The 16,561-nt window shown below is 41.9% G+C and overlaps 1 protein-coding gene across 1 annotated transcript in view; it reads left to right on the top strand.

Moving 5' to 3' along the window:
• LOC121455385 (cadherin-related family member 3-like) overlaps positions 1-16,561 on the top strand; it is a 91,333-nt gene that overhangs the window by 4,577 nt on the left and 70,195 nt on the right. The window contains exons 3-5 of the mRNA XM_041663046.1: positions 9,606-9,802; positions 12,657-12,828; positions 16,346-16,434. Coding sequence (XP_041518980.1) covers positions 9,606-9,802; positions 12,657-12,828; positions 16,346-16,434 — 458 coding nt within the window. The remainder of the gene's footprint in view (positions 1-9,605; positions 9,803-12,656; positions 12,829-16,345; positions 16,435-16,561) is intronic.

Genomic DNA, 16,561 nt, shown 5'->3' on the forward strand with positions numbered 1-16,561 from the left:
GTACTTTAACCACAGAGAAAAAATTCTGAACCAGACTTTGAAACAGAGAGAAGGAAATCCGTCGACACAACTGTGACTTGGAAGTTTTCAGACAGGGTCTTAAGCAGACAGACTGAAACAGTACCTGAAAGCTGGAGAGAGAATTACGAAACCCTGATGCCTGCAGAGAGCCCGAGCCTTTAGAAATAGATTCAGAACCTTATAGGTCAGAAAAGGCCTCTTTGTAGTACAGGCACGTGAAGGCTAGAGGACACTATCGAGCAGAAAGGTCCAGGTGTGGGCGGATGGAAGCGGCATCTCTGCACACTGAAAACAGGGAAATCTAAAATAGAGTTTCTACACACTGGTGACATCCGCCTTGTGCCTCTCTCCCTGAGTGCTAGCCTGGAGTGGGAATGGAGAACAGACAGAGATGTAATTAGTTCCTAACACCTGGCCTGCCTCAGCATCCAACACTTAACCAAGTAAATTGGAGTGGCAATTTTGTTGACTTCTGCCCCTTATTATTTAACGTGTGGGCAAAGTTGATTTCTCTTGCCTTCTAAGTGAATCAGTCTTAAAATCACCTTTCCTTTTATTTGTAAACTCATATCATCTGTGACTAAGGAACTTTGATTTTTTTTTCCCTGACTGTATCTACTTTATCTCGTTTCCTTATCTTACGGCTCTAGTTCAGACTTCAGTTACTATATTGAGGGAAAAGGAACGTCTCTGTCTTAGTTCTGATTTTAGCGGGAATTCTTTGGTGTTTTTCCACTAAGTGTGCTGTTGACTGTGGGTTTATTCTGTATTGCCTTCATTTTATTGAGATATGTCCCAATATTCCTAGATTTGCCAGAACTTTGATTATGAGATATTCTGGATTTTGTCAGAGGTCTTCTCTACCTCCAATGAGAAGATCATGTGATTTCTGTCTTTGAGCCCATTTATGCAATTAATTACATTTATTGATTTGCATTTGTTGAAACACCTTTCATCTCTTTTGATGCATTCTTGAATTTGGTTTGCAAGTATTGAGACTTTTTGCCTCCATGTTCATTAGAGAGACTGGCCTCTAAATTTATTTATTTATTCATTTATTTATTTTTGTTGGGTCTTTGCCTGACTTTGGTGTTATGGTAAATACTGGTTTCACGGAAAGAATTTGGAAGTATTATTTCTGTTTCTATTTTGTGGATTCTTTGAGGAGTAGTGAAGTCAGTTTTTCCTTGAGGTTCTGGTAGAGTTCTGCACTGAGTCTTTTCTTGAGGCTCTGGTAGGGTCCTGCTAAGTCCCTTTGGCCCTGGGGTATTCTTTAACTTGGGTGATGTTTACCTATGGTTTCTCTTTGCGGTTGCTGTGGGTCTGCTTAAACTCTGTACTGTGTCTTGATTACACAATAGGAGGTCATTTACATATAGGAAGGTATTCATTTCTTTTTATATTATCCAATTAGTCAAGTATAGGTTTTCAAAGTATGTCCTTTATATTCTCTGAATCTTTTCCAGAATCTGTTATCTTTCCCTTTTTAATTTTTAGTTTTATTAATTTGGGTCTTCTCATTCTTTTGATTAAATTTTGCTAAAGTTTTGTTAATCTTGTAAACATTTCTAAAGAACAAACTTCATTTCATTGATATTTTGTAATGTTTTATTTTTTCATTTCTATTTCATTAATTTCAGTGCTAACTTTGATTATCTCTTTCTATTTACAATTTTCGGATGCTTTTCTAGTTTTTTAAAATTCCTCCCAGTGCATCATTAAGCTATTAATTTAAGATCTCTCTAATGTTTTATGTAGGCACATAGCGCTGTAACCTTCCCTTAGGAAGCCTTCACTGTGTCTCCGATTTCAGTATGTTTCATTCCATTCTAGCAATTTTTTAAATTTCCTTCTTCTTTCTCCCCTGACTCCATTATCATTCAGTAGTGTGTTGTTTAGTCTGTGCACTTTCTGTGCACGGTGTTTCTGTAGCGCATTCTATTGTGGCTAGGAGAGAATGCTGAAGGTTATTTCAGTTTTCCTTTATTCTTTGAGACTCGCTTTGTGTCATACTATGTGGCTGATTTTTTTTTTTTTTATAATTTTTTTATTAAGAAAAGAAGAAAAAAAAACATAAACAAAAAACAAGTTTCCACCTCCTCCCAGCCTCCCATCTCCCTCCCCCTCCTCCCACCCTTCTCCCCCTCCTCCCACCCTTCTACCCCTCCCCCCACTCCTCTCCCCCTCCCTCTCCAGTCCACAGAGCAGTCCAGGTTCCCTGCCCTGTGGCAAGTCCTAGGTCCTCCCCCCTCTGTCCATATCTAGGAAGGTGAACATCCAAACTGGCTAGGCTTCCACAAAGCCAGCACATTAAGTAGGATCAAAACCCCGTGCCATTGTCCTTGGCGTCTCATCAGCCCTCATTGTTTGCCATGTTCAGAGAGTCTGGCTTTATCCCATGCTTTTTCAGTCACAGTCCAGCTGGCCTTGGTGAGCTCCCAGTAGATCAGCTCCACTGTCTCAGTGGGTGGGTGCACGCCTCGTGGTCCCTACTTCTTTGCTCATGTTCTCCCTCCTTCTGCTCCTCATTGGGACCTTGGGAGCTCAGTCCAGTGCTCCAGTGTGGGTCTCTGTCTCTGTCTCCATCCATCACCAGATGAAGGTTCTATGATGATATGCAAGATATTCGTCAGTATTGCTCTCGGATAGGGTCATTTCAGGTTACCAATCCTCAGCTACCCAAGGAACTAACTGGGAACCTCATGTTGGGCACTTGGGAGCCCCTCTAGGGTCAAATCTCTTGCTCACCCTAAAGTGGTTCCCTTAACTAAGAATTGTGGTTCCGTGCTCCCCTATCCACCTTTCCTTTATCCCAATTCTCCTGATTCCCCAAGTCCCCCCTCCTTCCCTTCTACCTTTTCTCTCCCCATCTCCCCTTACCCCCATCCCACCCCACCCCCAAAATCCTAATTTTCTCCCCGGCAATTGGGTCTACTTCCCTTAGCCAAGAGGATAACTATATGTTTTTCCTTGGGTTCACCTTCTTACTTAGCTTCTTTAGGTTCACCTATTGTAGACTCCGTGGCCCTAATTTATGGCTAGAAACCAATTATGAGCGAGTACATCCCATGTTCATCTTTTTGGGTCTGGGACACCTCACTCAGGATAGTGTTTTCTATTTCCATCCATTTGCCTGCAAAATTCGAGAAGTCATTGTTTTTTACCGCAGCGTAGTACTCTAGCGTGTATATATTCCATACTTTCTTCATCCATTCTTCCATTGAAGGGCATCTAGGTTGTTTCCAGGTTCTGGCTATTACAAATAATACTGCTATGAACATAGTTGAACAAATGCTTTTGTCATATGATAGAGCATCTCTTGGGTATATTCCCAGGAGTGGTATTGCTGGGTCCAGGGGTAAGTTGATCCCGAATTTCCTGAGAAACCGAAACACTGACTTCCACAGTGGTTGCACAAGATGGCATTCCCACCAGCAATGGATGAGGGTACCCGTTCCTCCACAGCCTCTCCAGCAAAGGTTATCCTTGGTGTTTTTGACTTTAGCCATTCTGACAGGTGTAAGATGATATCTCAAAGTTGTTTTGATTTGCATTTCCCTGATTGCTAAGGAAGTTGAGCACGACTTTAAGTGTCTTTTGGCCATTTGAACTTCCTCTGCTGAGAATTCTCTGTTCAGTTCAGTGCCCCATTTTTTAATTGGGTTCATTAGCATTTTAAAGTCTAGTTTCTTGAGTTCTCTATATATTTTGGAGATCAGACCTTTGTCTGTTGTGGGGTTGGTGAAGATCTTCTCCCAATCAGTAGGTTGCCTTTGTGTCTTATTGACTATGTCCTTTGCTTTACAGAAGCTTCTCAGTTTAAGTAGGTCCCATTTATTCAATGTTGCCCTTAATGTCTGTGCTTCTGGGGTTATACATAGGAAGCGATCTCCTGTGCCCAGCTCCTGTAGGGTACTTCCCACTTTCTCTTCTATCAGGTTCAGTGTGTTCGGGCTGATATTGAGGTCTTTAATCCATTTGGACTTGAGTTTTGTGCACGGTGATAGATAAGGGTCTATTTTCATTCTTCTACAAGATGACATCCAGTTGTGCCAGCACCATTTGTTGAAGATGCTTTCTTTCTTCCATTTTATACTTTTAGCTCCTTTATCGAAAATCAGGTGTTCATAGGTTTGTGGGATAAAATTCGGGTCTTCTATACGATTCCATTGGTCGACTTCTCTGTTTTTATGCCAGTACCACACTGTTTTCATTACTGTAGCTCTGTAATAGAGTTTGAAGTCAGGGATGGTAATGCCTCCAGAAGATCCTTTATTGTATAGGATTGTTTTGGCTATCCTGGGTTTTTTGTTTTTCCATATAAAGTTGATTATTGTCCTCTCCAGATCTGTGAAGAATTTTGATGGGATCTTGATGGGGATTGCATTGAATCTATAAATAGCCTTTGGTAGAATTGCCATTTTTACTATGTTGATCCTCCCAATCCAAGAGCAAGGGAGGTCCATCCATTTTTTGGTATCCTCTTCAATTTCTTTCTTCAATGCCTTAAAGTTCTTGTCAAATAGATCTTTCACTTCCTTGGTTAGATGTACCCCAAGATATTTTATGCTGTTTTTGGCTATTGTGAATGGTGAAGCTTCTCTGATTTCCCTCTCTGCTTCCATATCCTTTGTGTATAAGAGGGCGACTGATTTTTTGGAGTTGATCTTGTATCCTGCCACATTACTAAAGCTGTTTATCAGCTGTAGGAGTTCTTTGGTGGAGTTTTTGGGGTCGCTTATGTACACTATCATATCATCTGCAAATAACGAAAGTTTAACTTCTTCCTTTCCAATTCGAATCCCCTTGATTCCATTATGTTGTCTTATTGCTATTGCTAGAACTTCAAGCACTATATTGAAGAGGTATGGGGAGAGTGGACAGCCTTGTCGTGTTCCTGAGTTAAGTGGGATGGCTTTGAGTTTCTCTCCGTTTAATTTGATGTTAGCTGTCGGCTTGCTGTATATAGCTTTTATTATATTTAGGTATGACCCTTGTATCCCTAATCTCTCCAAGACTTTTAACATAAATGGATGTTGAATTTTGTCAAATGCTTTTTCAGCATCTAATGAAATGATCATATGGTTTTTTTCTTTCAGTTTATTTATATGCTGGATTACATTGATAGATTTTCGTATGTTGAACCAGCCCTGCATCTCAGGAATGAAGCCTACTTGATCATAATGGATAATTTTTCGGATGTGTTCTTGGATTCGATTTGCCAGTATTTTGTTGAGGATTTTTGCGTCGATATTCATGAGTGAGATTGGCCTGTAGTTCTCTTTCCTGGTTGAGTCTTTGAGTGGTTTTGGTATCAGAGTAATTGTGGCTTCATAAAAGGAGTTTGGTAATGACCCTTCTGTTTCTATCTTGTGGAATACATTAAGGAGTATAGGTATTAGATCTTCTTGGAAGATCTGGTAGAATTCCGCATTGAAACCATCTGGTCCTGGGCTTTTTTTGGTAGGGAGGTTTTTGATAACCTCTTCTAATTCTTCGCGACTAACAGGTCTATTTAGATTGTTCACCAGGTCCTGATTTAACTTTGGTATATGATATTTATCTAAAAAAGTATCCATTTCCTTTACATTTTCCAATTTTGTGGCATATAGGCTTTTGTAGTAAGATCTAATGATTCTCTGAATTTCCTCTGTGTCTGTGGTTATGTCCCCCTTTTCCTTTCTGATCTTATTAATTTGCAAATTCTCTCTCTGCCGTTTGATTAGCTTGGATAGTGGTTTGTCAATCTTGTTGATTTTCTCCAGGAACCAGCTTTTTGTTTCATTGATTTTTTGTATTGTTTTCTGTGTTTCTATTTTGTTGATTTCAGCCCTCATTTTGATTATTTCCAGTCTTCTACTCCTCCTAGGTGAGTCTGCTTCTTTTTTTTCTAGAGCTTTCAGGTGGGCTGTTAAGTCTCCAATGTGAGCTTTCTCTGTTTTCTTTAAGTGGGCACTTAGTGCTATGAACTTTCCTCTTAGGACTGCTTTCATAGTGTCCCATAAGTTTGAGTATGTTGTTTCTTTATTTTCATTGAATTCCAGGAAGACTTTAATTTCTTTCTTTATTTCTTCCTTAATCCAGCTATGGTTCAATAGTTGACTGTTCAGTTTCCATGACTTTGTATGCTTTCTGGGGGTAGCATTATTGTTGAATTCTAACTTTAATCCATGGTGATCTGATAAGACACAGGTGGTTACTAATATTTTTTTGTAACTGTGGATGTTTGCTTTGTTACCGACTATGTGGTCGATTTTCGAGAAGGTTCCATGAGCTGCAGAGAAGAAGGTATATTCTTTCCTATTTGGATGGAATGTTCTATAGATGTCTGTTAAGTCCATTTGATTCATTACCTCCACTAATTCTCTTATTTCTCTGTTAGGTTCCTGTCTGATTGACCTGTCCATTGGTGAGAGAGGAGTGTTGAAGTCTCCTACTATTAGTGTGTGCGGTTTGATGGCTGCCTTGAATTTTAGCAATGTTTCTTTTATGTACGTGGGTGCTTTTATATTAGGGGCATAGATGTTCAGGATTGAGACTTCATCCTGATGAACTGTTCCTGTTATGAGTATAAAATGCCCCTCTCCATCTCTTCTGATTGATTTAAGTTTAAAGTCAACTTTGTTAGAGATTAGTATGGCCACACCTGCCTGTTTCTTAGGACCATTTGCTTGATAGGCCTTTTCCCAGCCCTTTACTCTGAGTAGGTGCCTGTCTTTGTGGTTGAGGTGTGTTTCTTGTAAACAGCAGAATGTTGGATCCTGTTTTCTTATCCAATCTCTTAGCCTGTGCCTTTTTATAGGTGAGTTGAGTCCATTGACATTAAGTGATATTAATGACCAGTGGTTGTTAACTCCGGTCATTTTTTTTTTTAGTCGTAGAGTTTGTGAGTTTCCCTTCTTTGTTTTGTGTTGGTGAAGGGTCTCTAGATGTCTGAGGTATTGTGGTCATTGTTGGACTCCTTGGTTAGTGATTTTCCTTCAATTACTTTCTGTAAGGCTGGATTTGTGGCTGCGTATTGTTTAAATTTGTTTTTATCCTGGAAAATTTTATTTTCTCCATTTATAGTGAATGAAAGCTTGGCTGGGTATAGTAATCTGGGCTTGCACCCATGGTCTCTCAGTTTCTGCAGTACATCTAACCAGGACCTTCTGGCTTTCATGGTTTCCATGGAGAAGTCAGGTGTAAGTCTGATAGGTTTACCTTTATAAGTAATTTGGCCTTTTTCCTTTGCAGCTCTTAATATTCTTTCCTTATTTTGTATGCTTTGTGTTTTGATAATTATATGGCGAGGGGATGTTTTTTTTTGATCCAGCCTATTCGGTGTTCTGTATGCTTCTTGCACCTTCATAGGAAAATCTTTCCTTAGGTTGGGAAAGTTTTCTTCTATAATTTTATTAAATAGATTTTCTGGACCATTGAGCTGCCCTTCTTCTCCTTCTTCTACTCCTATTATTCTTAGGTTTGGTCTTTTTATTGTGTCCCATATTTCCTGAATGTTTTGTGATGAGAGTTTGTTGGACTTGCTGTTTTCTTTGATCAGTGTGTTTATTTTCTCTATGGTATCTTCAGAATCCGAGAGTCTTTCTTCTATCTCTTGTATTCTGCTGGTTATGCTTGTTTCTGTAGTCTCTATTCGTTTACCTAGATTTTCCATGTCCAGACGGCCCTCTGTTTGTGTTTTCTTCTTTGCCTCCATTTCAGTTTTCAGGTCTTGAACTGTTTCCATTATCTGTTTGATTGTTTTTCCTTGGTTTTCTAGGGTATCATTCACTGATTTATTCAATTCTTCAAACTTTCTGTTATATTTCTCATCCATTTCTATAAGGGCGTTTTTTACATGCTGTTTAAGGGTGTCAATCACTTTCATGAAGTCAATCTTTTCTCCTTCCTCTTGATTAAGGGGTTCTTGTCCTCCCGTTGTGAGGTCGCTTGTTTCTGGTAGCTTCATGTTGCTTTTCAGCTTGTTGGGCGAATTCTTGCCTTGACGTCGGCCCATCTCTTCTTCCAAATGCTCCCTATGGATCTTCTTTTACCGGATTAGGTCTCCTTGCCTACCAAACGCTGTCTCTCCCCAATGTTGGCTCTCCCAATGCTGGGACTCCCCAATGCTGGGTCTCCTGGCGCCGAAAGATCAGGCCTCCGTGCTGGTTGGGCAGCTCGCAGACAAAGCGCCTACCCCGCTTGGTGCAGGCAGGCCACAGAAACAAAGGAACTGCTGCCCCCCGGGAGCCCCGGCTACTCGGACTCAGCGCCCAGATAGGCTGGGCTGGGCAATGCCACGCGCCAAAAGAGGGCAGTGGGGGCGAAGTGGGGAGGGCTCTGGACGGAAGCTGGGTGGGCCAGGAAGAAAGAGGCAGCACCCGGGGAGTAGAGGCCCTGCAGAGAGCCCAAGCAGGACAGGGGGCCAAGAAACCCCCGAGCTCCCCGTCCCAGGCTGGCGCCGTGGGCCAGAAACTCACCCCAATGCTGGGTCTCCTGGCGCCGAAAGATCAGGCCTCCGTGCTGGTTGGGCAGCCCGCAGACAAAGCGCCTACCCCGCTTGGTGCAGGCAGGCCACAGAAACAAAGGAACTGCTGCCCCCCGGGAGCCCTGGCTACTCGGACCCAGCGCCCAGATAGTATGTGGCTGATTTTGAAGAAAGTTTCATGGGATGCTGAGGAGAAAGTGTGTTCTTTAATGCTTGAGTGAAATGTTTTGCAGATGTCTTTAGGTCCATTTAATTTATGATGTCATGGGCACCTCTAGGTTTGGGAAAGTTTCTTCTTCGACTGTAATGAAAATATCTCCTATGCCTTTGTTACAGTATTCATCGTCTATACTCATAACTAAAAAGCTAGGTCTTTCACAGTGCTCCCAAACTCTCCCATGTTATGTTCGTGGGAGAAGTCAGTAAAATTTCTCATTGATATTTACTGAGCCATCCAATTCCTCTACTTTTTCCTATAGCCTTACTCTCTGTTTTTGACATGACCTACTCTTTTGGGGAGGCTTTCCACTTAGTTCTTAATTTGTCTTATTGAATGTTCCTATGACTAGTGAGCTGCAAGACTGGGACCTGAGCCAAAGTGTGAAATTCAAGAGTGCCCCTTTAATCAATTCCCCTCCTCTGCCCTCAGAGGTATTGTTACCACTTTGTAGATGGGTCTATCTCCCAAATTTGATGTTCTGAGCTTCTGATTTTTCAGCTTTTTATTCCTCCCCAATTTACTCCAATTCATAAAATAATTTCAATCGTTTAAGAGCATGGGATATGAATCTTGCAATTTTGGCTTAAAATTCTAGTTCTGCCATTGGTAAACTGTATCACACAAGGCCATTTCTGTGCCATTTACTTTCTTTGGAATAAAACAGAATTGACAGTAATCGTCGCAAGCTAACCTGTTGTCTTGTGAGCAACGAAGAGTTCCAGATCCTCAACAAGCCTACCAAGCCAACTCAACTTATTATCTAGAATCCACCCCCCCCACCCACCCAAAATGTGCTCAGTATGCCTTGTGCTTTTCCTCCGTGGCTCCAAATATGAAAGATTTTGGGGAGCCTCACAGCAATCTTCATAAAGTATGGCTTTGTGTTTCTCTAAGGTGTTCGAGCTGCTCCAAATTTTGTTGTGGAGAACGCGGGCCCTCTCCTGGAAAATGCCTCTGCTCACACGCGGGTGGCCACGGTCGCCGTGTCTCTCTCACCTCATACTTCTCTCGTTGGAGATCCTGTTATTCTTAACGCCAGCCCTGTGGTGCATCCTTTTGTGCTATCTCGTAGATCCTCGTATCTGTGGGATGTAAGTACGGAAGCAGATAGTATTAGCACACCTTAAGAGAGATCAATGATTCTATTTTCTGTCTTACTTTCTACTGCTTGTTTAGTTTAGTGTGTGTGTGTTGTTTGTTGTCTGTTTTTTTTTTTTTTGGTATTTTTTTGGTTTTTCAAGACAGGGTTTCTCTGTGGCTTTGGAGCCTGTCCTGGAACTAGCTCTCGTAGACCAGGCTGGTTTCGAACTCACAGAGATCTGCCTGCCACTGCCTCGCGAGTGCTGGGATTAAAGGCATGCGCCACCACCACCCGTGTTTTTGTTTTTTTGAGACAGAGTTTCTCTCTGTATGTAGCCCTGACTGCCCTGAAACTGACTCTGTAGACCAGGCAGACCTTGAACTCACAGAGATCTGCCTGCCTCTGCCTCCCAAATACTAAGATTATGCAATTAAGGGATGGCCTTGAACTCCTGATCCTCTTTTCTTGGCCTTCCAAATCCTGGGATTGTCTTGCATGCTTTTAACTAATTCCACTCTTTGGGACCTTATAATGTGTCAAATATTCTTAGAATTCTTGCGAATAACAAGGAGCTCCTGTTTTACGGGTACTTATTGGGATCTAGTCAGATGCAAGGGAATGCTCCATTCTCCTTGCATCTACTTGCTTGCAGGAATACATGTTAATTAAGTGAGCACACACAAATATAAGATCATAAATACTACCTGAGCAATGAAGTACAAACTCTCAGATAGGTGAAAGCGCCAAACAGGAACATGTGATACAGTCAGGGTTCCCCTGAAGCAGAATTATATGAAAAGGGGTCTTCACAATGGACAGGCATTGCATAAATGGAGGAGAGACCATTACAGGTTGTGTGCCGAGGTCCTGTAGGAAGAAAGATCCTAATAAGGAAGAAGGATTGAAGGGTCACTGTGACCAGATCTCATCAGGGAGTGTGATGAGAAACCTGATTGCCAAGAGATGAAGGACAGAGTTTGTAAGGCCTGGGAGATATGCTGGGAAGTGCTACTTATTATCTCAATCTAAAAAATAAAGCTAGTTCTCCTACTGGGGTGACACTCAGACAGGTTAGTGCTCATTATAAGAGATTTGGGTTCCCTAGGACGAATGTTAATCGACCATACTGCAAAACTATTGCATGCATAGCGTTCACCTGGCCCATCTGCACTGACCCCTGACACCTAAAAGAGAATTCAATGCAATAGCATCTTCAGACGCAGTTGAACTGCCCTAGGCTGGTTTGGTTCTGGGTTGTGGTTCTGTCTTGCATCCATCCAGGCCTTCAGGACAGTGACTGGCAGAAGCATCTTCCATCAGGCCACAATGAAGCAAGGGGTTCAAAAGCTTGAGCCCATGTGTACATTTTTAGAATCACATCTACTAAGGTTATTGGCTGAAGCAAATCACATGTCCAAGCTATAGGAGCTGCAAAGTCACATGGCAAAGGACGCGAGTATAGAGAGGAGCGAAGTATCAGAAACATAAGAACTGTAGAGTGTGGCAGAAAAGGGACATGATCTGCCAATGCTTTAAAAGGATCTGCTTGAAGGTGCTATGGGCACATACTCTAGAGCAGTGGTTCTCAACCTCCCCAATGCTGCAACCCTTCAATACAGTTTCTCGTTTCGTGGCAACACCCAAACATAAAATTATTTTCATTGCTACTTCATAATTGCAATTTGATAATGTTAATGAATTGTAATATAAATATATGATATGCAAGATGTCTGATATGTTACCCCTGTGAAAGGGTTTTTTGACCCCCCAAGTGGGTTGCAACCCACAGGTTGAGAACCACTGTTCTAGACGGACAAGGGAAGTATTGAATAGGACCTGGGATATCCTTACCACATCTTGGGATTATCAGCCTTCTATGAATTTGGTGTAAAAGGCTATCTTGTATTTGTTCTCCATTCAGCTTCTGTTATAAGCCCAACTAGCAAAATAGTGCCAAGACTCGATAATCTTGCCGATCACTGTTTCCTGGTGTTATAACCATGGGGTAAACGGAGAAGCCTCCTTTTCCTCTGTGGCTCCTCTGGTTATGAGCAATATGAACCTGGGTAAATTACTTGACTTTCTCTGTTTCTGCTGTTTCTGGAAAATGTGAGAAACAGTGATCATATTACCTGACTTGGGATGATAAATCAATTCTGTGAGATAATTTATGTGCAGTTCCATTCTGCTGCTTAGGCCATTAGAAATGGTCGATACCTAGTATTTGTTCTAAATACATGTACTTATGATCCATCACTCAGCTAGGTTACAAATATTAAAAAAAAACAAGAAATGTAGCCACATAATTAGAGTGATATTCTCACTCCGTGTGGAAACACACACCTTTAATCCCAGTACTAAGCACTGAGGATATAGATTCCCCACTGCGGCTGCCTGACTACATGGTGAGGCCTTTGGTTTGGTTTCGAGACAAAATCAAATTGTCAGGTGTGGTGACTCACAGTTGTAACCCTCAAATTTGAGAGGCTGAGACAGAAGGATTGCTATGAGTTTAAAGCCTTCTTGTTTTCCAAGTTGAGCTATAGCTCTGCTGGGGCTATTGTGTAAGGCCATGTCTCAACAAACTGATTAACCAACCAGCTAACTGAAACAAAAAGACAAAACTCAAACAAAAGATGCAGTCTCATAGACTAGCTCTAGGTAGCATTAAAACCAGTTTGTGTATGAAATATCTTCATAAAACACTCCTGCAAATGAAGATCCACCTTTACTACTGTGCAGGAAAGAGAGCACACCCTGTTTTCCTTAGGGCTTTACATATGTATTGTTATCCTTTCTTCTTCCCTATATACATGAAGCCAATAATTTGTTCCTCCTTTATTGTGCTCTGTTTACGATTTTAGTTAATCATCACTGGAGTGCCCAAACTGGACTTCGAGGCCGTAGCACTCTACTCCTTGACAATATTTGCCAGAGACAGCTCTGAGGCAACAGCATCGCAGACCCTTTTTGTCCAGATTGAAGACGTGAATGAGCCACCTACTTTCACTGGGTCGCTTGCCCAGGAAGATCAAGGTACCAAGGGTCTGTTTTGGGGGAAAGGAAGCCCTGTGAACATAAATATAGGTCCTATGCCCTACGTCTTATGCATTTTTATTGTCCCTTGGCTCTAATGCTAAAGGAGAGTGATAATCGGCAGCAGTTGTGCCGGTGTGATGGCTTGGCAGGCAAATGTGTTTGTAATGCAAGTCTGATGACCAGAGTTTGACCCTGGAGCCCACAGAAGAAGTAGCGAACTGACTCCTGAAAGACTCTCCTGAACACCATACATGTTATGATATATGCATGCTTCCCCCCACGCATGCACGAATGCACAAACATACACATACTAAATAGCTGATACGAAGTGGTCCCTGACTATGTATAAGCACCATCGTGAAAGCTTTAAGAGGATTGTTTTGTTTACTGCTCACAACACTGGCGGTCAGTTCTTCTGTTCCCTTAGTCTCGCTGCACAGAAAATAGACATCGGTGAAGTAACTTGCTCAGCACTGAAAACTACCCATGTATTTGATCACAGTGTACTAAAATCAATATCTTGAATGTGTCTAGTTGTTAAACTAAAGGTGTCCTGAGTCCAGTGGTGATGTCTTTTTTGCTCCTTGCTCTCTTGCCATGTAAGTGGCTCTTTCTGTCACTCTTGACTCTCTTTCTCCTTCTATGAAGTCAAATATTTAATTCCTACTTGTGAAAAAATCCATACTGTTCATAGGGATTCATAAAACATAAAATGACTCAGATGTAGATATGCTTACTAACTGGTCTCATCTACTTGTCTTTTGTGAACCCCACTCTCTTCGTTGCTGTCTTAGATGGGAACTATTGCCCCCAGGTTTATGTGTTTCAACAGTGGTTCCAAGCGTGCGCACTGTTTTGGGAGCTCATGAACCTTTGGGAGGCAGAAGATTGCTGGAGGACGCAGATCATTTGAGGGCTTAAGGTTTACATCCCATCTGCTCTCTGTTCCCTGTTCTATGGAGAAGTAAGGAGGTAGAGTGTTCTCGCTGCACATATCCACTGACATGGAGCCTCCTGCTACTATTCTTTCTTTCCATGACAGACTCTATCAACAATTAGCCTGAACAAATTCATCCTCCCCCAAGTAGCTTGTTGTCAGGAATTTAGTCATAGCAAGGAGAAAAGTAACTAACAAAATCATTGGTTCAACTAAGATGTCAGTTCTGCCTTGATGTATGTCTTAGTTAGGGTTACTATTGCTGTGATAAAACATGACCAAAAAGTAATATGGGTAGTGCGGTTGTTTGAAAGAAAATGACCCCCAAAGGGAGTGGCACTCGTGGAAGCTGTGGCCTTTTTGGAGCAGATGTGCCCTTGCTGGAGGAAGTATGTCACTGTGAGGTTGGGCTTTGAGGTCTCCTTTGCACAAGCAACATCTAGGAAGACAGAGCACTTCCTGCTGCCTACATCTCGAGATGTAAAACTCTCAGCTCCTTCTCCAGCACCACGTCTGCCTGTGTGCTGCCTTATCCCACCATGATGATAATGGACTGAACCTCTGAAACTGGAAGACATCCCATTAATTGGTTTTTTTTTTTGTAAGAGTTGCTGTGGTCATGGTGTCTCTTCACAGCAACAGAAACCCTAACTAAGATTGAAGTTGGTACCAAGGACTGGGGCATTGCTGTGATAGGTTGGACCATGCTTTGTTTGAGTGCATATGGACTTTGCATCTGTAGCTCAGAAAAACGGTTGAAAGCTTTGTGTGCTGACGATGGACCAGTCTAGTACGAGCATGGAAAATGGTGGTGCTGAGTGTGATCTGAACTGTCGGTGCCTGAATCAAGAGGTTTCTGAGGAGAAGACTATTAGTGGGGAACAGGGTTTGGGATGCCTGTGGGTACGACAGAGACAGCCTTCTGGGAAATGACTTTGGTCAATCAGCTCAACTTTATTCCACAGTATAGGAAATACACAGGATTGGGAAGCCTGGGGACAAACCGTAATTTGCATTATGTGCCACGCTGCTGTCACAAGGCTTCATATGTAGCAAGCAGTAAGGTCAGAGTACAAGTCTTCTAGGAGGAATCTGGGTCAAGAGTCAAGCATCTGGTTAAGAGACAGCTTTCAATTATATAAGGGCCATCCTCTGGGCCCAGGGATATTCTCCAGATAAGGGCAGCTTGAGGCAGGAAGTTTCGCTGGGAAGGAGAGAGTTTCCATGTCGCCCTACTTTTGGAAAAAGCTGCCAGGCCATAACAGACTGCAGCATTGACCAGTCATCAATGCCTTCCCTTATTAGAGGGGGGATGCTTATTGGCTTGCCCAACATGGCTTGTTCAATCTGTTTTCTTATAGAACCCAGGACCACCAGCCCAAGCACAGCACCACCCACAATGGGCTGAGCCTAATTACTTAAGAAATTAAGAAAACTAATTAAGAAATCACTAATTAAGAAAGTTCCCTATAGCTAGATCTTATGGAGATGTTTCCTCAACCAAGGTTCCCTCCTCAGATAACATTAGCTTGTGTCAAGTCAACAAAATCCTGTCCAGCACAATGCATATGGTATTCGGAAGTGCCAGATAATTTTGTGCACACAATCATTGCACCACGGATGTCAGAGTCCCCCCCCCCCCCCCCCCCCCCGGTGCTTGATTGCTTGATGAAGCCTTGGGAAGACTCAAGGTCAAACCATGCTCGTTAGGTTTCTCAAACAGTGAGCCAGGTGTCGGAGTGCTTGTGGGTAATCCACAAGGGTTGTGTGTTGGAAGTGTCGGCCCATGTGGCTATGGTCCAAGAAGGCCTTGCAGACCTCCCTGGTATCCAAAAGTACTGCTTTCTTTCCCAAACGGGGCAGCAATAACTGGATATTCCCTGCTTGATTTAAGAGTCTTACCTTTCCCGGTTTTTTTAATCCCCCAAAGACTCGTACATTTGCAAGCTTGCAGTTACTGCTACTATCTTAAAATATGTAGCAGGTGGGCATGTGGCTCAGTGATAGAACATGTGCTTAGCATGTGTGAGCCCCTCCATAACTTTCTCCACAACATACATGGGAATAGGGAAAACTTAAGAAGAAAACAAACATTGAAACAATGCTGATGTGTTGGCTCTACAGTCTTGGGTTTGTTGGTAGTTTTTAAATGTCAGTAGAACTAGAATGATTAAAAACCACCAATGATGCTAAGTGCTTAGCTATTAATAAGCCTTAAAATTGCCTAGTACTGTTATTTAAAATTATAAATCTCCTTCCTATATGCATGAATGATGATGATAGGCAATACAGTGTGGTCTATCATCATCATTATTGTTACTACTATCTTAACTGGAATTACTGTATAAAGCATCTATCTGTACTGAGTAAGTACAGTACTTTAAGATTTTAATTTTCATTGTCATACATTAATTACATATAATAATGGGTTTATTGTGACATTTTCATACTTGTACATGACATATTTTGATCACGTTTATCCAATTATGATTTATTCACACAAAATTGAATGAGGTGTTTTGGGATTTAGCACTGGCGAGACTAATAGAATCACATCTATTGTACTTTTTTGGGCAGTTACTGAGATTTACATCACAGAAGACACTGCCCCTGGCACCATCATTTACAAAGCAGTGGCCAAGGACCCAGAGGATGCTGTGTTGGAGGTAATTTGTGTTTTGGAATAAAGAATATCAATGCCTGCTAGTTTGTGCATGATTACATTTAAATGTGAAAACATTAAAAACAGTCAAGCTATTTATACTCTTCAGTTACATCCAGCAATCATCTCTG

Source organism: Microtus oregoni, unplaced genomic scaffold (genome assembly GCF_018167655.1).
Source record: "Microtus oregoni isolate MIOR12 unplaced genomic scaffold, Mior012 000013F_ref0000133, whole genome shotgun sequence".
In the NCBI taxonomy this organism is placed as follows: Eukaryota; Metazoa; Chordata; class Mammalia; order Rodentia; family Cricetidae; genus Microtus; species Microtus oregoni.